The following is a 22113-nucleotide window of genomic DNA, read 5'->3' on the forward strand; positions in this document are numbered from 1 at the left end:
GTACTGATAGTTTGGTATTTCAGTCTTCTTACAATGGAGTGCGTACCTTGTGTTGCAAGAGGGACTGTTCTACAACTTAAAAGTGCACTGTCATCGCCTATTAACTCGTTTATGTCATATACATACACTGTGTGTTGAAAACAATCTCTGTTCACTGCAGCAGGCTTTTTTCAATGTTTTAGTCTGTGAGACACATTCACTATGTTTATACCCTATGGACTGTGCATGAATACCAGTGTACAGTCCATATGCTTAAAACAGGAGGAGCATTGGCCATGCCAGTAAGTCTGTTGTTGATGTGGTAAAGCGTGGAGACACAGACGTACAAATGCTGTTAGCATGCAGTAGCGCATTAAAGCTGGATATATTGGCTTTGTCAATGCTTGCTTCTTTTACCTTGAACAATCTTCCCCTTCACACCCCTGCCCTCCTCTAGGTCTTCCATTGCATTTACCAGCCCTCCCCACTCAGCTTTTGCTCTTAATTTTCTCCTTCCACCCTCCTCCATTGTTCCCCTGCCCCCCAAGTTACATTTTTTAAAACCAAAGATTAAAGCACAGTTATAGTTGGGAAAACACATTTTCCCTCTACAAACCAAGTTTAAACTGCACAAAATTCTAAAGTTATAGTTATAACTTTCAGTTACAATAACATAGTAGCAGACCCCGTTAAACACTCTTTTACATTCACTAACTAGGCAACACTATAACTCACGTTATTGTAGAGAGAGGTTGAGTGGTGTGTCGTTGAATGTCATACAGTGGAGTGCAGTGGCGTAGAGTGGATCAGCATAAAGTGTAGTACAGTGGCATAGAGAGTAGCACAGTGTTGTAGAGTTTAGTTGCATACATTAGTGTAGGGTGTCGGATAGTAGTTCGGAGTATAGTACAGTGGCGTAGAGTGGGATAAAGTGACGTGGAGTACACTGGAGTGGTGTAGTGTAGAGTAGAGGAAAGTATCATGGAGTGGGGTGGCATGTTGTAGACTATAGAGGTGTGGAGTGGTCTATCATACAGTAAAGTGTCAAAATTTGGAGTACCATGTTATACGGTAGAGTGTAGTGGGGTGTCGTACTGCAGTGATGTAGACTAAGTAGAGTGGCACACAGGCTAGTTAATTTTTGTAGAGTGGAGTGGTGTACAGTACAGTGTGGTACCACGGATTGGCATACTGTGTTATAGAGTACAATAGCATTGAGCGGTGTATAGTGGAGTGGTGTAGAGTGGAGTAGAGTGGAGTACTGTGTCAGAGCAGAGTGGAGTAAAGTGGAGTGCTGGGTCTTATAGAAAAGTGTTGTATAGTGGAATAGAGTGTTGTACATTAGAGTGTACAGGCATAAAGTGGAATATAGAGTTTGACAGTGGACTCTACAGGGATAGAGTGAAGTAGAATGTCGTAGAGTGCCATGAATTGTGGTAGACTTTTATAGAGTGGAGATATATAGAGTGAAGGAGAGTCATACAATAGAGCTGCATAGAGTGGAGTGGCCTACACTGTAGTGGTGTAGAGTGTATTACTGAAAAAGTAGAGTAGCGTACAGTAGAATAGCGTACATTAGCATACTATACAGTGGAGTGTAGAATAGTGGAGTGGCATAGAGTGGAACAGCCTAGAGTGGAGTGATGTACAGTGAAGTGTCGTACAATGAAGTAGGGCACGGTGGATTAGCGTAGAGAGGGTGTGCAAACTTGGAAGTGGTGTAGAGTAGAGCCGAGGTTACTGTTATAAATTAGAGTGGTGTCCCTACAGTAGAGTGGAGTGCTGTATCGTACAGTGTTGGAAACTGTGTAGAGTGTTGTACAGTAGAGTGTATGAGCATAGAGTTAAGTGCAAATTTGGAAAGTGCAGGGTACGGAGATAGAGTGCAGTAGAGTCTTGTAGAGTGGCCCAGAGTGTACTAGAGTTTTGTAGAGTGGATTTATATAGATTGGTGGAGAGTGCACTGGAATGGCATGGAATGGCGTGGAGTAGAGTATGGCAGAGTGGCATAAAGTGGAATAGCGTAGGATGGAGTAGCACAGACTGGAGTGGCATACAGTGGAGTCGCATAGAGGATAATCGTGTCTAATGTATTAGCATACAGTGAAGCGGCATACAGTGATGTGGTTTAGAGTGGAGTGGTCTACAGTGGAGTGGGGTAGAGCAGAATACCATACAGTAGAGTGGCAAAGATACAAGTTACGTACAGTGTAATAGCTTAGAATGGAGTGGTGTAGAGGGAAATAGCCTAGAGTGTAGTACAGAGGAGTGGCGTACAGTAAAAGAGCGTAGAGTAGAATAGCGTAGAGTAGAATAAAGTGGAGTGGGGTACAGTGGGTGTAAACTAGAGTAGTGTAAAGTGTATTGGGATAGAGTGAAGTAGCATATAGTGGAGTGGTGTGGAGTGGTTACACTGGAGTGGCGTAGAGTGGAGTAGTGTATAGTAGAGTGGCAAACAATGGAGTAGAGTGGAGTGGTGTACAGTAGAGTGGCATAGACTGGAATAGCATATAGTGGAGTAGCATTCATTGAAGTGGGTTACACCGGAACGGCTCATCTGTCTCCCAGGTTCATTTTTTTTAAACAAAACCTTAAAGCTCAGTTATAGTTAGGAAAACTTATTTTCCCTTCACAGACCAAGTTGAAACTACACAAACTTTAACATGTCTTAAGTTATAGTTATAACTTTCATTTACAATTAATCTACCACCTTCAAATTATTATAAGTTCTGGACCTCTTTACACACTCTTTTCAGTTTGCTAACTAGGCAACACTATCTATAACTCACATAGTGGAGTGGTGTATTGTAGAGAGAAGTTTAGTGGCATGTCCTTGAGTGTCATGCAGTGTAGTACAGTGGCGTAGAGTGGATCTAATAGAGCGTAATAGCACACAATCGAGTAGCGTACAGGCGTCCAATGGAATTACGTAGAATGGAGGGAGGTAGAGGGGTGTGGCATACACTGGAGTGGTGTAGAGTGCCATACAGTGGAACTGGATAGAGTCAAATAGCAGATACTGGAGTAGGGTATTGTGGAGTGGCTTACAGTAGAGTGGCGTACACTGAAGAGGCGTAGAGCGGAATTGCATACAGTGTTATAACGTAGAGTGGACCGGTGTAGTTGTGTACAGTGTAATAGCATAGAGTGGAGTGGCATAGAATGGGGTGTTGTACAGTTTAGTGGTGTGGAGTTTAGTAATGTATAGTGGAGTAGCATTCAGTGGAGTGGCGTATTATGGATTGGCGGACTGGGGTGGCACACAGTGGCTAGGGTTAGAGTGTAATAGCATGCAATATATTGTAGTAGGATCAAATCGAATAGCGTAGAATGAAATTGCATAAAGTGGAGTGTCATACACTGGAATGGCTTAGATTGGAGTAGCGTACAGTGGAGTGGTATACAGTGGAATCTCATAGAGTGGAGTGTTGTGGAGTGGCATACAGTGGAATGGAGTAGCATACAGTAGTATGGCGTAGAGTGGAATAGCATAGGGTGGAGTAGTGTCCACTGGAGTGGCATACAGTGGAGAGACATTGACTGGAGTGGCATACTCTGGCGTTGAGTACAGGTTAATGACATAGAGTGGAGTGGCGTAGAGTGGAGCCTCCAACAGTGGAGAGGGGTGGAGTGGAATATTGCATAGTGGTGTGGCACATGCATCTATGTGAAATTTAGCAGCAATGTAGATTATGGTTTGCACAGTAATGCAAAACAGTGAATTGTGATGCATTGCGTTTCTCCAGGTTTACCTCTCAATGCAGGGCCACGCATGGTGACCTTGCATTCCTTTGTTAATCTGACTTAAGTATTGCATTGCCCGTGTGACACCATGAGTGATGCAAGGGTACCACAATGCAATACCACAGCTAGGCCTTAGTTATATTTTGGGTCATGGCATACCATGATAACTTTGCAGTATACCATGGTACAGGTGATGACAAGCCAGTATATAATTGGGTAACGGCTGTTTCTACTAAACTTTGGCTGTGTTCAGTGTTAGGGCCTTATATAAAGGTAAATAGTAGGTACCTACCCATTACCACTTTGTTTAAGTGGTAATAGGTAGGTAAATGTATTTATATATTTTTAAATAAGTTACTGGCATGTACCACTGTAATTTCAAAAAAGTTTGTGAAATTCAGGGAAAGTACTGCAGTGACAGATATCTCTAAGTTTATATGCCTTATAACTTGAAAAAATACTTATCCTACTTAACTGCAGTACCCCAAAAAATGTTTTTGCACCATAATGTATAATCCTGCCAACCTTCATGTAAATCCATTCAGCCCTTTTCGCACTACATCAAATGCAATAGCCTCTGGAATATGCATTGGTGTAAAGACTCATTTTAGGACTCCCTTTTGTCTTTGCGCTCCCTTAAGGATTCACTACAAAAAGTTACATGATCTGAAAATGCTATAGGTCTGGAAAGTGTTGTGGTGATTCGTCATATGGGTGGAAAGTTATTAGGGAGTTAATATCTGAGGAATTCTTATCTTTGGAAACACTAACCATAACCTCAGAGTGGCACTCAGATTTAATCTGATTTCTTTCTTTTAATCTATTTTATTTGTTATGTATTTGCTTATTGGTTTACATAATCATGTGACCGTAAACGTGCCTTTTAGTGGTTCATGTAGTAATTCTCAAACTTTACATTTGCAGTTTACTTTATTTTTTGGGTGTCCTTGCTACTTTTAATATCAGTGTGCCACATAAGAAGCCCAAAGTGAATGAAAGCTAATCATTGTTATAAAAAGTGATATTTATTTTTTCCTAATGGCCATTTATTATGTCCACCATTTAATAGTTTGTGTAATGCACTGCTAGGTCACTTTTCCATTGTGTTGCACAGGAGTACATAAGAAAGACGGTTTTTGTTTGGATTGTTGGACACATTATTTTGTGACCCAGAGAAAGAAAACTTACATAGAGTAAGGTGTGTTCTGTTTGTTAAGTACTATTAATAAATTTCCATTAACTTGTGGCCATAAATGGGTCTTTCAGTTGTTCGTGTAATAATTCTGAAACTTTACATATGCAGGTTAGTTTTTTGGGCGCTTCCTTGCTACGTTTAGTAGGATTGTGCTAAATATTAAGGCCAAAGTGAATGAAAGGAAATCATTGGTATTGTTATGAAAAGTGAGATTATTATTTTTTCCTAGTGGCCAATTATCATGCCCTCCAAATAGTGGTTTGTGAGGCTCATTGCTAGGTCAATTTTCATTTTGTTGCACATGAATGCATAAAAATAGATGGTTTTTGTTTGGTACGTTGGGCCACTTTTATTTTATGAACAGGAAAGCGTGCAAAGAAAGCTTATGTAGATTGCGATGTATTCTATTTGTTTTGTATTTGTTTATAGGTTTTCATTAGCATGTGTCCAGTCTAGTTTATTCTTTGGGCTTCCTTGCTACTCTTAGTAGGATTGTACTACATATCAAGTTCAAAGTGAATGAAAGACAATCATTGTTTTTGTTATTAAGATTAGATTGTTTTTTTCCCCTAGTGGCCAATTATCATGCATTTGATGGCCCTGAGTTCCGTTATGCTGGATTCTTCAAAGACTGAAGTCTTCTAGCATCCAGGCTGTCAGACCCAAGGTCCTTTTGTCCCTGCTGCTTCCTCCTTACATACTGACACCTCCGCCCAGCCAGAGTCCTGAGGCTCCTCTTAAACAGCAGCACGTGGAAGGAATCATTCATCACTGCCACCAGGTTCCAGCCACTCTATATTAAAACTATATGTAATTACCATCTTCTTTGCACATGCCGCAGAAATGGTCTTACCCCGAGGATCTTCACTTAACAGGTATTACTTCCATTATGAGGGGAACCCGTGCTTGGTCGATCATATGAGTGCAATGTCCTTATCTAGGAGGCAGGATCACTGCCAGAAAGAGATACAACTTATACCATGTCCCTCTGGAGAGTAATATTTTCAGCTTGGCTATTTGTAGATTTGGTCTATGCTAGCCCTTGTTAATGTAAATGATGTTAGTCTTACACTTCACAAACAGTAACTCCTGACTTATATTTTCCTGCATCCTATCGTGAACCCCAATGCAAATGTTCACGATCCCATTTGCAAGGAGATAAGTGGGTGCTTGCTCAATGCCTGGAGTTATGTGCAATAAGCTATCAGGAGTGAAGCACGTGTCGTGCATACCAAAAGATGTTAAGTGCCTTGCTTACTACTCATATCCAAGTTCTAATTTGCCTTACATCGAAAGTAGGTATTGGACAGAACTCCTAGTTCCATCATGAATACAACGTGGCACCAAGCAATGTAGTTTGCTAAGCGTTATCCACATAGATAATAGATCTATATATACTTTCACCAATCTACATATCAACCACCCTTGAAGAATTCATTTTGTATCAAAGCCATATAATTTGCAAATATTTCTCATAACATAACAACCATCTAGAGCCCAGTGATGGACAACCATACACCTGATCAGTATGAACAAATCACATTATTTTTTGGCACACACATCCACCCACACAAAGCTCCACAACAATCCATAAAAGAATCTAGCGGGTCATTCTGTATTATAACCCGTTATCTAACAGTACACTAGTGTGCAATAACATCATCAGCCATTATCCAATGCAGTTTATGTCTGAACAACACGAAAGAGCAACCAAATAGCTACATACCATTTTGACTCCACTGAACAAAACCCAAACTACAAAGCGTGCGCAGGTTTCGAAAGTGCTACGGGATCACACAAACGGTAGTGAAGCATTATACAAATGTGCATAAGAGACCAGCTTGCCTGCTACTTCCCTTCAGTGGTTCTTTTAAAAGCAGCATCCTTGCTGCCAGGAGACAACCCACATACGGTGTGTCATAAGCGAGAAACCCTAGTCCATTCCCCCACCAAGCTTTCCCTCGCTAACTCGTGAGACATTTGGAAGCTTCAATGCAGTTCGCCCTGGTTGGTACATTGGAGTGTAGGGCACCGGCTCCTGCGTTGGGTTGGTGACTGCTTTCTAGCAGCCCCTGGAGCCAGTTTGTGCCTGCTTCCTCAGCAGAGGTTTGTTTTAAGATTCTTTGGCTGGACCAGGTAGTTGCCACCTTCCTGCTGTGAGAAGCCTTCCCGGACTACTCCACAACTTTGTCATTTGACTTGTGCGGCATGTTGAGCCACCAAGTTTTTAGCAATCTTGTGCCAGAGCTGTCTGCACACTACCCCACTGAGGACCCGTCTGCTTGTCCGATACCCCTTAGAAAGTGATTAGACAGGTCTGGCACTCGGGGCTACTGATCCACCCCAAAGGAGTGGGAGCTGTGTCGCTCGCCCACCACTGCCGAAGGCCTTGCAAGGCAGCTTAGCAACCTGGATGTGTCTTGGATGACCATGTCACTGTCCTTCTGTCTTGTGCCAGACATTGCTACAGACCAATCAACGCCAGGCATGGTGGGGCAATGCTCTAACCAGAGGGATATTTCCATCAGTCTGGTAACCTGGAAGGACATGCCGAGGATGTGGAACAAGGCTCTCACCTAACCACGCCTTCTCACATTGCAGTCTTTGTGGACTGGGCCCAGGGTTTGCAACGGACTTTCACTGCTGTGGTTGTATAACAGAAATTACACACAACTGCTGCAGACACATGCCATGTACAAGCACTTAAAGAAAGTCCTCTCTTCGACAGGGAGGGACAGGTAGAGCCTACAGATACGATTTCTCGCAGAGAAACTACTTAAAAACCCCGGAATTGCTTGAATACCTACAAGTTGTGGGCACGTGGTCGTAATCATGGCGTGTTTCTCATAATGCACTTCCCCTGTGGGAGGCACAGATACACTGGACAGATCCCATGTTCTCACAGCTCCCTATAATGAAAGTGTGTATTGCGTCGATTTACTAAGGTTAGCGACTTGGCAGCTAAATCTGGATGTATTTTTCAGTTTTTACACAGCAGGAACTGGCACTGGGACGCGTGATGGAGCGCTTTACAGAGAGGAAAGTAAACATCTCTGCAGTACAGAGAGGTGCTCATACATATCCGTTCTATGATGCACGAAGTTACAAAGCGTGTGTGTCACAAACTTCCAGCCGTTTTCACAAATACTGTGATTACTGTCCGTAGAAGTTCACATGAAATCGTGAATTTTGCAACTATTTTAAGTTGCTGGGACATAAAAAAAAAATCATCAAAGTACATTCAGATTCAAACTCATGAGAAAAACAAATTTATCAAACAACATTATAATATTCAGCGCCAACTACCATTCGTGAATAAATACTGCCAGTCTACAGCAAAAACCACAGCATGACCTGAATGTAGGAAAAGCATGAAGCCCCACAAACTGGGGGGTGCCCCACCGTCGTGATTTACGCAAACGATTACTTGCACAATACATACCATGCATATACTACGTTCTGTTCATTGGGACACTGCATGGTGAGATAAAGGTATAGGCGGAAGGGCATATTGTTTGAAACCGATTAAAAAAAAATAGGACGCGTGGGGACAATGAGAGATAGCACGTGGCGAAGACAGTACAATGTGGAATAGATCTACGTCACAATAGGGTCATGAAATGTGACAGTACGTATACTTAGCGAGCAGTAAGCCAGGCAGTAAACATTTTATAATAGACATAGAAGAGGGCAGTGGTGACAGGGCGGGTGAGCCATTGTGCCTGGGTGGAGCCCTGAGGATGGTGCACACCCGGACAGATTCGAGCACTGGATGGTCTTCCTATTGCTGTAGGCAGAGGTGCATTCTGGGTTAGGCCCCACTCGTGAGTGGCACAGTATTGGTACTGCCCGCGGCCCAGCCTGGCACTCATCGAACATTCCGTGGGCGTGCGAGTGGCGCTGTCAGAATGGTAAGGAGCTGCCCTCGCCAGCCCCTGGTGGAAGGAAGCCGGCAGCCTCACACAGCCTCTGCTTGCACAGCACAGGCACGTAGGGTGGCCTGTCACTCTCAGGGCTCTGAGCATCCCTGTGTGCCTAGCACCTGGGCCTGAGGTGCCCACCGTGGCCCCCGACCACTGTCCGCCAGCATCAAAGCCAGCCTTTCCCACCACCCCTCAATCCAGGCCCTCCACCACAACGGTAGCCAACATATTTTACCATGCTCCATACCCCCTCTTGCATTGCCCACTACCCTTGAACCCTACCTGTCTCTCCCATTACCCTGTGCCCACCTTTTGAATTGTCTATGCGTCCTTCCCATTACCCTTTACTCCTCCCTCTGACTCTTGCCCCGCCTGTTTGTTTCATCACCCACTACCCCTGCACCGGTCCCCTACATTATCCCTGCCTCTATCTCTTGGATTACACATGGCCCCTTCCCCTGCCCCTGTCTCTTGGATTACACATGACCCCTTTCCCTGCCCCTATCTCTTGGATTACACATGGCCCCTTTCCCTGCCCCTATCTCTTGGATTACACATGACCCCTTTCCCTGCCCCTATCTCTTGGATTACACATGACCCCTTTCCCTGCCCCTGTCTCTTGGATTACACATGACCCCTTTCCCTTGCATTACTCCTAGCCACTGCCCATGTATTACACTACTCCGGCCCTGACTCATAGAGTCACCCCTAGCCCTCCGAGTAGCAGTCCCTCTTCCCTATCTCTTCACTCACTCCTCTGGTCTCCAACTTCATTCCCCCGGTTACCCCCTTCTCTCTCTCCAGCTTTCTCTTCCCCCTCTCTCTTTTCTTTCCCTCTACCTCCCCTGCTCTCCCTACACTTCCTGATGGCGTCACGTGCGCTTCCTGTTTGCACCCCTGTAATCTCACCTTGCTCCCCTCCACCTCTTGCTTCCTACCCATGTAATTCTAGTTTGTCCCTGTGCAACTTTATTTTCCCTGCCTGTCCGACCCCTTGTACCTTGTAGATGCCCCTTGGGGTCCAATAACATTTCTTTGGCTCCTTTGGACTCTGTTTCCTCCCAGCTACTTCTTTTTGCCTTTGGCATCTTAGCTGTCACCCCCCCCCCTGTATCTCCACTGTGAGTCACGTGCCTCACTTGTCCATATACTTCCTGGGTGCAGCCCCTGTACCCCATTTACCCCTTGTATCACCCCCTCCCATACTGCTGGATTGCTCCCTCTGGATCTCCACTGTGAGCCAGGTGTGTCCTCGTCCATAAACCCCCGCTCGCTCTCCGTATACCTCCTGTGTACACCCCTATACCTCATTTACCCCTTGTATCTCCTGTTTGCATCACCCCATATTGGTGGATTGCCCCCCCTCTGTTTCCTTTGTGAGGCACGCACCTCCTTTTCCCATATACCACCCATTTACTTTCCGCATAGCTCCTATGTGCACGCCCGCACCCCGCTTACCCCTTGTATCCCCTGTTTGTGTTACCTCCATAGTGCTGGACTGTTCCTCTGTACCTCCTGTTGGCACTCCCTGCCCCCATCCGTCACCTGTGCCTCCCGTCTCCACCCTCTGGTCCGACAGGCACCAGGTTATTAAAGCTCTTGGAGCCTGGGCCATCGGTAATGTATGGCAGGCCCCCCTGGCCCCCCTCAGTAATATGGCAGGAGCCCCCGGGCCATCAGTAATGTCTGGCAGGAGCCCCTGGGCCATCGGTAATGCATGGCAGGACCCCCTGGGCCATCAGTAATGTGTGGCTGGACCCCCCGGGCCATCAGTAATGCATGGCAGGAGCCCCCGGGCCATCAGTAATGCGTGGCAGGACCTCCTGGGCCATCAGTAATGCATGGCATCAATAATGCATGGCAGGACCCCCTGGGCCATCAGTAATGTATGGCTGGACCCCCTGGGCCATCAGTAATGCGTGGCAGGAGCCCCCGGGCCATCAGTAATGCATGGCAGGAGCCCCCGGGCCATCAGTAATGCATGGCAGGAGCTCCCGGGCCATCAGTAATGCATGGCAGGAGCTCCCGGGCCATCAGTAATGCATGGCAGGAGCTCCTGGGCCATCAGTAATGCATGGCAGGAGCCCCTGGGCCATCAGTAATGCATGGCAGGAGCCCCCGGCCCATCAGTAATGCATGGCAGGAGCTCCTGGGCCATCAGTAATGCATGGCATCAGTAATGCATGGCAGGACCCCCTGGGCCATCAGTAATGCATGGCAGGACCCCCTGGGCCATCAGTAATGCATGTCAGGAGCCCCTGGGCCATCAGTAATGCATGTCAGGAGCCCCCGGGCCATCAGTAATGCATGGCAGGAGCTCCTGGGCCATCAGTAATGCATGGCATCAGTAATATATGGCTGGACCCCCTGGGCCATCAGTAATGCATGGCAGGAGCCCCTGGGCCATCAGTAATGCATGGCAGGAGCCCCTGGGCCATCAGTAATGCATGGCAGGACCCCCTGGGCCATCAGTAATGCATGGCAGGACCCCCTGGGCCATCGGTAATGTATGGCTGGACCCCCTGGGCCATCAGTAATGCATGGCAGGAGCCCCTGGGCCATCAGTAATGCATGGCAGGAGTCCTCGGGCCATCAGTAATGCATGGCATCAGTAATGTATGGCAGGACCCCCTGGGCCATCAGTAATGTATGGCAGGAGCCCCCGGGCCATCAGTAATGGTGGCAGGAGCCCCTGGGCCATCAGTAATGCGTGGCAGGAGTCCTCGGGCCATCAGTAATGAATGGCATCAGTAATGCATGGCATCAGTAATGCATGGCAGGACCCCCTGGGCCATCGGTAATGCATGGCTGGACCTCCTCGGCCATCAGTAATGCATGGCATCAGTAATGTATGGCAGGACCCCCTGGGCCATCAGTAATGTATGGCAGGACCCCCTGGGCCATCAGTAATGTATGGCAGGAGCCCCCGGGCCATCAGTAATGGTGGCAGGAGCCCCTGGGCCATCAGTAATGCGTGGCAGGAGTCCTCGGGCCATCAGTAATGAATGGCATCAGTAATGCATGGCATCAGTAATGCATGGCAGGACCCCCTAGGCCATCGGTAATGCATGGCAGGACCCCCTGGGCCATCAGTAATGTATGGCTGGACCTCCTGGGCCATCAGTAATGCATGGCATCAGTAATGTATGGCAGGACCCCCTGGGCCATCAGTAATGTATGGCAGGAGCCCCCGGGCCATCAGTAATGGTGGCAGGAGCCCCTGGGCCATCAGTAATGCGTGGCAGGAGTCCTCGGGCCATCAGTAATGCATGGCATCAGTAATGCATGGCAGGAGCCCCCGGGCCATCAGTACTGCGTGGCAGGAGCCCCCGGGCCATCAGTACTGCGTGGCAGGAGCCCCCGGGCCATCAGTAATGCGTGGCAGGAGTCCTCGGGCCATCAGTAATGCATGGCATCAGTAATGCATGGCAGGACCCCCTGGGCCATCAGTACTGCGTGGCAGGAGCCCCCAGGCCCTGGCCAGCGCGTTTCAGACTGTTGATCCAGGCTGAGGGAGACTGCGCCGTGAGCAGGAGGTGGGGCGGGGTCCCAGGACACGGAAGCTGCAGCTCTCTGCACTGCACAGGGCCTGGTTCATACAGACCTGAGGTAAGAGGGCGCAGCACCTCTGAGGGATGCTGCAGGGAGTCGGAGACTGCCTCAAGGCACTCAGAACACATAATACTATCACAAAAACTCTGGGAATTTAATCCCGTAGTCAAGCCTCATGGCTCCCTTTCCATAATGTATTATAAATATGTGCTTTTGGCATGATATGTCATCACTGATCATAAGGTTTTAAATTCCTCATATAACTAATATCAGCTGTGCTGGGCTTCTTAAAGCAAAGCTTGCATACCTTTGTTTTTAACTACATAGTCTGCATTATTGATTAATTACATATGTGTACATTTTAATGTTTGCTTATGGCTCATAACTTACAGCTTTGCAACAACATCCATTGTAAATCATTTCCTGCCTATTTGATAGGATCGTGATTTGTACCTCAGCTAGGACTGGAAAGGAGGGGATGAGATTGCTGTGTCAGGCTTCAACATATTCTATATGTTAATTAGGTCTCCAACTATTTTTGCAGTTTTTTGTAACATGAACTTGGCCCAGGGGAATTGACGCTCTTTACAACTGAACCGGGCTAAATTCCGCATCATTTTTCCATTTTAGATCATATTAAGGTCAAGTGATTTGCCCAGAATCACAGGATGTTGACATGAAGCCGAGATTTAAATGTGGTTTTCTGTGTTCAAAGGTGGCGACTAGGCCACATCACCTCCCCAATGTCTTGTTTCCTAATTTATGGGGCCAAGGGGTGTTTAGTTTGGGTGGCCAGCGCTGGCAGATTGGCACTAAACAAATTTAATAAACAGGGGATTTAGCAATAGTCTACGACATACATCACTGATTCGTCATTTCTTGGACCCATCGCACACGAGCGTGGGCATCCCGCGGGCCACACTGGACCTCTCGCCTTATGGACCTGTGCATTTGACATAGCTGGGCCACACCCATAGTGTATCACAGTCCGTGGTTGCTCTGCCTGTATGTATAGTTTGCACCCTCTGCACCCCTTTTCACTCTGCACCTCCAGTTTGTACCCCTGCCCCCTTCTGATTGCTGCTCTCTGCCTCACGTGGTGCCATGCCTCGTTACCTCCCCTGGACTTACCGTTGCTCCCGGTATCTCCCGTCCCCCCTCTCTGGTATCCTGCCTTTCCTCCTGTACCCCAAGTTGCCTTTCTCTTGACCTCGATGTGCCCTCCTGGACCTCCTGCTCCCCTTAAAAAACCTGTGCCTACCCGCCCACGTGTGTGCAGCTCCCTCATGATTGCTCTGCAGCCTCAAAGCGCACCCCCTTGGCCTGATGACCCCAGCTCCCTTCTGTCCCTGCACCTCCTTGTAGTTAACCCCTTCAGTGCCGAGTTACCCTTTAGCCGCGGGCCATCCGGCCCACCTTATGTGCTTCTCTCCCCGTTATGGCCTCCGTCTCCCGGCTCATTTATCGATCCCTCTTGCTCCCCTGGAGTTATAGAATAAGTGCTTCCTGTGTTTTCTGCCCATGTACCTAACCTCACCCGTTTCACCGTGTTTTTCCCTCCCCTATCCTGTTAACATACACCCCCTGTGTTTCTCCTTCCTCAAACCTGTAGGACACAAGGACCTGTATATCTCCCATCTCTGCATGTCCTGTAGAACACGTGTGCCCAAAATGTGCCCCTCAACCATTGGGTCACCTACCCAGTGCGCTTGCTCCCCCTTACCTTCACGGAACACCCTCCCCCGATGTCCGTACCTGTCACCTGTAGAACACCTGACTCCTGCAGTACTTACCCTGTGCCTTCACCTGAGGAGCACGCGCCCCTAGAGTTTCCCCCTTCACCTGTAGAAGCGTGGCATCTGAACTACCCCCCTGTTTTACTGCCCCTCCCGTTCACCTATAAAACACGGTTCCTCTGTGTTTGCATCTGTTCCCTTCACCTGTATTGATACCTGCCCTCTGCATGGCTTACCATTGCCTTCACACCTGACGAACACGCCCCCCTAGAGGTTCCCCCTGAACCTGCAGAAGCGTGGCATCTGAACTACCCGTCCCCTGTTTGTACTGCTCCCCTCCCCCGTTCACCTGTAGAGAACGATCCCTCTGTATCCGCCTCCGATGTTGGATGCCTGCCCTCTGTGTTCTTACCCCGTGCCGTCACCTGACGAGGCACGTGCCCACGTATGTGCCTCGTATTGCCCCCAAGAGATGCCATTTGTATCACCTGTGCTCTGCTTTCCTCCCCTTCCCCTTATGTCACGTGCCCCCTGTATTTATTCCCCCTGCGCTCACGGGTAGAACACTTCACCCCTGTATCTGTACCCCCCTCACCCCCCCAGCTGTGGCGCCTGTCTCCTGCACGTGCCTCCCGCCCATTCACCTGTAGAACACGGGGATTCTGTATTTGCTCTCTTCCCTTCACCTATAGGGCTAGGACACCTGTCTCTTGTACGTGGTGCGCCTGTACTTGGCGCAGATCTGCTTTCCCCACCTGTAGTCCGTTGCCCCCTGCTTTGCCTCATAGGCTCGTGCTCCCTAGTCGCACCTGTAAGGCACGTGCTCCCCACATTTGCCCCCCACCACCTGTAGTTTGCATGTGCCTTGGTTTCCCCTATAGGCTCGTGCTCCCTAGTCTCACCTGTAAGACACCTGCTTCCCACATCTGCCCCGCCCCCACCTGTATTCCGCATATGCCCTGCTGTGCCCTATAGGCTCCTATCCCTAGTCTCACATTTGCCCCTCTGCCCCACACATGTACAGGTGCTCCTCACATTCCCCCCCCCCCCCCCCCCCCACACCTGTAGTTTGCCTATGCCCTGGTTTGCCCCACAGGCTCCTGTCCCTAGTCGCACCTGTAAAACTCCTGCTTCCCACATCTCCCCACACAACCTGTAGTTTACCTGTGCTCTGGTTTGCCTCATAGTCTCGTGCTCCCTAGTCTCACCTGTAAGACACCTGCTTCCCCCCCACTTCACCTGTACTCCGCTGTCCCTGGTTTGCCCCCTAGGCTCGTGCTCCCTATTTTCACCTGTAAGACACCTGCTTCTCACATTTGCTCCCCGCCTCGTTTGTCCCATAGGCTCAAGCTCCTTAGTCGCACTTGTGAGACCGCCCCCCAGCCCCAGTAGAGCGCTGCTCCCTGGTTTGTCCCATAGGCTCCTGCCCCTAGTCTCACTTGTCAAACACCTGCCGCCCATATTTGCCCCCCGCTCCCACATTTGCAGTACGCCTGCCCCCTGGTTTGCCCTATAGGCTGGTACTCCCTAATCTCACCGGTAAAACATCTGCTTCCCACATTTGCTCCCCCCTCACCCGTAGTCCGCATGTGCCCTGGTTTGCCCCATAGGCTCCTGTCTATAGACTCACCTGTAAGACATCTGCTTCTCACGTTTGCTCCCCACCTGGTTTGCCCTATAGGCTCGTGCTCGCTAGTCTCACCCGTAGGACACCTGCTTTCCCCCCCCGTCACCTGTAGTCCGCTGCTCCTGGTTTGCCCCATAGGCTCGTGCTCCCTAGTCTCACCTATAGGACACCTGCTTCCCCCCTTTCACCTGTAGTCCGCTGTCCCTGGCTTGCCCTATAGGCTCGTGCTCCGTAGTCTCACCTGTAAGACACCTGCTTCCCCCACTTCACCTGTAGTCCGCTGTCCCTGGTTTGCCTCATAGGCTCGTGCTCCCTAGTCTCACCTGTAGGACACCTGCTTCCCCCCCCCCCTTCACCTGTAGTCCGCTGTCCCTGGTTTCCTCATAGGCTCCTGCTCCCTAGTCTCACCTGTAGGACACCTGCCCCCCCCCCCCTTCACCTGTAGTCCGCTGTCCCTGGTTTCCTCATAGACTCGTGCTCCCTAGTCTCACCTGTAGGACACCTGCTCCCCCCCCCCCCCCCCTTCACCTGTAGTCCGCTGTCCCTGGTTTGCCTCATAGGCTCGTGCTCCCTAGTCTCACCTGTAGGACACCTGCTTCCTGAACGTCAGGCTGCGCAGCTTCTCCTCCAGGCTCTCCTCCTTATCCTTCTGTGCGGACTCTGGCGGGGTGGGGGTGGCGGCTGCTGCCCCCGGGGGTCCACTCTCGGCCCCGCCTTGCACCCGCTCCCCAGGGGGATTCATGGCGGCGGGGAGGGGGTTCTGCCCCGGGGGAACCCGAGGCTGGGAGCGGGAAGAGCGGCTGCCGGAGGAGGCTGCGGCAGCATCCATGCAGCGGGGCATTGTGGGAAACTCCGCTCCAGCCAATGAAAGGAGAGCCGCCTGGGAGAACAACCCCTCCCCAGAACCCTCCTCTCTCAGTGTCTAGTGCCAGCCTACTCCACGCTCCACACTACCCCAGGCTCCATCGCTTTCACCCCTCCCTCAAGGTACTCTGATCGCCTCCACATAAAGCACCCCCCCTCAACCTGCCCACTCTACACTCCCATCACACAGTACTAACCTCCCTCCCACCAGCTGCCAGCCCACCTTATCACGCCCACTAATCTCAGCTCCCTTACAATTCCCCCTGCCCCTCGCCCGCCCCGCCATTCCCTCACTACAGAGCTTAATTTGAGCCGGTGGGGGGCACCGGCACTTATTTTTCCGGGCTGGACATTTCCGGACAGCAAACGAAGTAACACACACAAATGGGGAAGAAGGATGAAGAGAGACGGGGAGGCGGCATGAGGGGAAAACCCGGGGCCTGCTTGGTAAAGGGGGCGTGGAGGGGGAGCCTTGGGTGCATTCAGGGCCACGCATTCAGGGCACCAACTTTACATTGCATCGACCGCGGGCCTTCTGAATAGGGCTTCGGGCACCGGCACTCTTTCTCTTACAAATTAAGCACTGCCTCATCACCCTTGCCATCATCTATTTCTATTTCTATCGTTGTCCGTCGCCACCATCTGCCAGTGTCCACGACTGTCACCCAGACTACACTGTCCTCTGTCAGTTTACCCCACTGACAGGTTCCCCCCCCCCCCCATCCCCTGCCCCCATCTTCAGAATACTCTCCTCCATCATTCGTTGTCCTCTCAGGGTCCTCCCCACAGCATCCCGCCAGCCAGCATCTGCCCACCCCCTCCCTATCCACAACCCCTTCTCCCAGCCACATCACCTCCCCTGCTCCCCTGCCCCCCCCCCCCCCCCCCCCCCCCATCGTCTCTTGATCACCCCATCTATCCCCTGCTCGCCTCCCCCGGCGTCCTGTGCGCCCTCACCTCTGCCCTCTCCTCACCACCCTCTTGCGCGCTTTAACTTACAATGCCCTCTCTTCCAATATCCTGCTCTCCTCCCAGACTGTCCCAGGCCCTCCTCTCTGCCCATTATTGGTCCTCCTTCCTCTGACCCCCGCGCCCTGCCACGTCACCACCGGGCACACTTCACAACTTTCTGCCATCCTCGTGCACTGCCCTCACAACCCCTGGCACCTGCACTCTCCGCCGCTGACCCCTGCGCTACCACTGCCCCCCCCCCCTCGCGGTACCGCTCTTCACTCTGTAACCACTCTCTCCCCACACTCTGTTCCCTCCACCACGCACTGAGTGTACCCCTCACTCTCCTCTGCCGCCCTCCCACCACCCTCCTTTCTACCGTCAGGCCACTCACTCACCAGCCTGTAATCTTCCCACCTTCTGCCCAGTGGCCATCATTTTCTACTCTCGTCTGTGCCATTATCTCCCGCCCCAGCACCGTTCTCTTCACTCCACCCTCACCATGCACCTGCCCTCTCCTCGCTGCCCCTGCCCACCCTTGCCTAAACTTCTACTGCCCACTTTCCTCATAGCTCTCTATCGCCCCACGTGGACGTCATTAGGGGTCTCCATGGGTCGCAGCTGCGAACCCCGGCTTGGCCCTTGCAACCCCTGGCTCTGCCTTTGTGACCCCTGGCCTCAGAGGTGGCAAAGTCCGTGCCAGGAACACAGGGGCAGCTCGTCCTTGTGCACATTGTTTGGGGCTTCTCTCGCTTTGTGTTCTCTGCTTTTTGTTACACAGATAGTGAATAATATTTCATTATTCACTACTAATGTAATGGAAAATGGAGTATAAATAGCTGGAAAATGATTTCCCCGGGCAGTTGAGGTAAGAAAACAACGCTTTTAAATGTATGTTTTGTGTGTGCTTGCCAGTGAGTGTGTGTTCGTGAAAGAGAGTGTGTGTGCATGTGTAATTGAAGGTGAAAGGGCGCGTGATGTCACTTCCGCCACCCTTGACATTTTGGCACTTCCATGATCGCCCTTCTCCCCATCTCTTCCTCTCCTTGCCCCTCAGGTCCCAGACCCTTCTTCCCTCACACGCCCCTCACCCGCTCCTTTCCTCCCCTCCCTGTCGTTCTATAGTCAGCATTTCTAGCACCCGCTGTTCTCGCCCTTCACCACGAACCACAACTCCCCCATTACTGGCCTACAAAAAAGCGCTTCGAGGCCTCGCAAATGTGCATTCAGGGGTGTGGAATTTATTAAAATATCTACTTGTCCAGGGGACAGGTTGCTTCTCAAATCTACTTGTCCTGTCAAAAGATCTACTTGTCCCTTTGGTGCCATGTAGTGTGGCGACAAATTATGGCAGCAATTATTAGCCTCTCTGATTATGCCAGGGCTACTACCATAGTAGGGCTTGAATACTTGGAGTTTCAATCCCTACTGTAGCAATTTCCTTATTTTGCCACCTTTCTGCAGATCTGCATACTGGGGCTGGAGGAAGCAGTAAGCAATAGTTCCAGGGCTGGAATGCCTTTGAGTCTGCAAACCTACGTACCTGCATGTGTTAAAGATTTTTACCAGCTTCTCTCTAATATTTTCCCATAATAAGAAAGGTTGGACATTTACTCCTGACAATGGCAGAATTAGAACTTCTTCCAGGGTTGGGAAGAAAGTGGCTGGAGGGAAAATGAACTTGCAAATGCTCAATAGATTTTCACATGAGCAAATCTACACATCGTATTTACCCACGCTAAAATACAGTTCACAAATATTTTATAGGGGTACGACATATACCATGGGTGCACTTTTGTGACTTTCTTTAAGAATTTGGGTCCACAAGTAGGTAGGTTCAGATTTGTGACCTGCAAATTGCGAGTCGCAAATCCGAATGTAGGATGGTGTCCTTGACACCATCTGTGATTCGCAAGGGCTTCGCAAATGCCCACATTATGAATAATCATGAGGTGGGTCCCAATTTGCGACCCCCTCACGAATGGTGGCCTGCTGGAGACAGCCGACCACCATGTCTGTGACTGCTTTTCAATAAAGCAGTTTTTTTTGTTTTTTTTTGTAATGCAGCCCGTTTTCCTTAAAGGAAAACGAGATGCATAACAAAAACGAAAAATTTAACGTTTTCGTTTCATTTTTTCAGAGCAGGCAGTGGTCCTGCGGACCACTGCTTGCTCTGAAAAAATGTTTACAGTGACATTCACAATGGGAAAGGGGTCCCATGGGGATCCCTTCCCTTTTGCGAAAGTGTTAGCACCCATTTGAAATGGGTGCAAACTGCGATTGGTGTGCGCCCGCGTTCGCGGTCACAAAACAATCCTACATTGCACTGCGAGTTGCAATTAGGAAGGGAACACCCCTTACTAATTGCGAGTCGCAAACCCGTTTTGTGATTCGGTAACCAGGTTACTGAATCGCAAAACTGGGTTTGTGCATCGCAATGTGCTTTTTGCACGTCGCAAACAGCGAAAGTCGCTGTTTGCGACATGCAAAAAGCTACCTACATGTGGGTCTTGGTCCCTAATTAGGGCTGGTGTTAACAAAGACATTTTGTTTTTATTAAACTTCTATTTCTCTCTCTTTTGGCTGGCTTTACTGTGAGTGATCGCATTCTGCTCTTCCACAAGGAGCATATTGCCACACAAAGTAGTTTTGTTCAGTGTCGGGAACTACAGTGGCAATCAGTGACGTAACGAAACTGGAGGGTGCCCCTTTGCAAAGAACATGGAGGAGCCCCCTCTCCAGACTCACTCAGGGCAGGTGCTGTGCTGACGGGGCCCCCTGGAGGGCGGCTGCGGGGCCTTTGTTATGCCGCTGGGGGCAACGTGTGCTTTAAGAGTTCAAAAACTTTTTGGGGGGGTTTTGCCAATGTTTGTTACAATGTTGAGGGCCTGGTACCTCCCACAACAATAAAGTGTTACAAAAGCCATGTCAAAACAAGACACGCATTGATGAAACTAAAAGACTTATAAAAATATGTCAGATCAGTTGGCTTTGTCAGTGTTTGTTTATTTTCATGCTTCCCATAATCGTGTTGAAAATGGTTACACTGATTTTCCATTAGAAATATTTTTGGGAAATACTAGCATGCATCAACACATTTTACTAAATGACACTTCATTTGCATATAATCAGAGAGCATTCTGGGAGCATTATACTTAGCCTCTTAGCCTAAACTTTTCAAACGTGTGTACACGTTTTTTTTTTTCGTGTACTGGAACCAACGTCAGTAGTGAAGTGTGACCTTATAACATTTATTTACAGCACGCACCCTAATAATGTAGGCTTTCAAATAATGAACCATAAATACAAGTTGAACAGCATTATCTTATGGAAACACATTACCTCAACTGCAGAGACTTCAACTCTCTGTAAACAGGCAGCTAAAGGGTTTGTGCTGCAGGGGGTTGGGCCTACTTGTCCCAAGGACAAAGCAAACATAAAAACTTGTTGCCCTTGACCCCAAACAAGATGTCCCGGGCGTCAGGGATAGGAATTCCACATCCCTGTGCATGAGGCACTAAACCACTGCCATTGTACCGCGTCAAGCCGAGGCCCCCAAGCGCTTGTTTGTCGGGCACACACTCCTGGTTCAGTCCACCCATCATTCTATGCTGCTCATTGCTCGCCCCCTGCTCTCCTCTCCCACCTCTGCCCTTCACCTGACGTCACATGGGACTGACTCGATAGGTAAGATCTTCACAGGACTGGAAAGCACGTGCTGACAGAGGAGATCGCACTGTAGTGCTCGGCTAGGGTGCCCTCTGGTGGCCGCGTGGGTGAACAGCAGGGATCTTTGCAAGTGTGTGCGCAAGTAGGCCCAGGTTTACTAAGACGCTACCTTGGGTTTATGTTACTTTTTACCAAAAACCCAAAGCAAAGTGTAGTGGTAAAATCCAACGACAACCCGGGTGGGAAAAAAAATCATCATAATTGTGTGATAGTGTTGAAGGTGCTTGTCACTTTGTTGACCTGTCTTTCGGATGAGTTTTTGGAATCCATACATTTATTGACGCAGGTTATCGGATAGCGTAGCAGTGCTGTCCTCAAGAATAGATGAAGAAATGTGTCCCTACAGATAAGATTCAAAACAGCATTACAGAGAGAAAACAATAAGAATTAGTCTTGACTCAAAAATTCTTGGAATGAGTAATTTAGAAATCATGAAGGTTTATGAAAATAAAGTGCCACAGGAAGGCAATCTATCAAAGCCAAGCAAAATGCATAATATTTCAGTCATAAGCATAAAGCTCAGGAATCATTTAAAGTAGATGTAGCACAGACAAATCTGAAAAACAATCTAAATCCATAATATGCAGCAAATCAACAGACAATCCATCGTCATCCCTAGAGGAAGGCCGTAAAACCCTAAAGGATCTCATCCCCACCCTCAAAAACTCTTCCCTTTATAGGCAAATTCACCAGTGAAAACAATGGAAATTGTACAGTCATCATAGGAGGAGCAAATGTATCAAAGTATCATCCAATCATAATATAGCGTTACAAAACATGATACGGTGCCACGAGCCTAGCACTATCCCCCTA

The 22113-nt window shown here is 49.1% G+C and overlaps 1 protein-coding gene across 2 annotated transcripts in view; it reads right to left on the reverse strand.

Moving 5' to 3' along the window:
• DGKI (diacylglycerol kinase iota) overlaps positions 1 to 16594 on the reverse strand; it is a 909351-nt gene extending 892757 nt beyond the window's left edge. Inside the window, exon 1 of one of the 2 annotated variants that reach the window (XM_069227966.1) lies at positions 16338 to 16594. In XM_069227966.1, the coding sequence (XP_069084067.1) occupies positions 16338 to 16585 (248 nt within the window). In that variant the 5' untranslated portion in view covers positions 16586 to 16594. The remainder of the gene's footprint in view (positions 1 to 16337) is intronic. The other variant, XM_069227965.1, reaches the window with a different exon arrangement.
• Between the last annotated feature and the right edge of the window lie 5519 nt (positions 16595 to 22113).

The sequence above is a fragment of the Pleurodeles waltl genome, chromosome 4_1, assembly GCF_031143425.1.
Source record: "Pleurodeles waltl isolate 20211129_DDA chromosome 4_1, aPleWal1.hap1.20221129, whole genome shotgun sequence".
In the NCBI taxonomy this organism is placed as follows: domain Eukaryota; kingdom Metazoa; phylum Chordata; class Amphibia; order Caudata; family Salamandridae; genus Pleurodeles; species Pleurodeles waltl.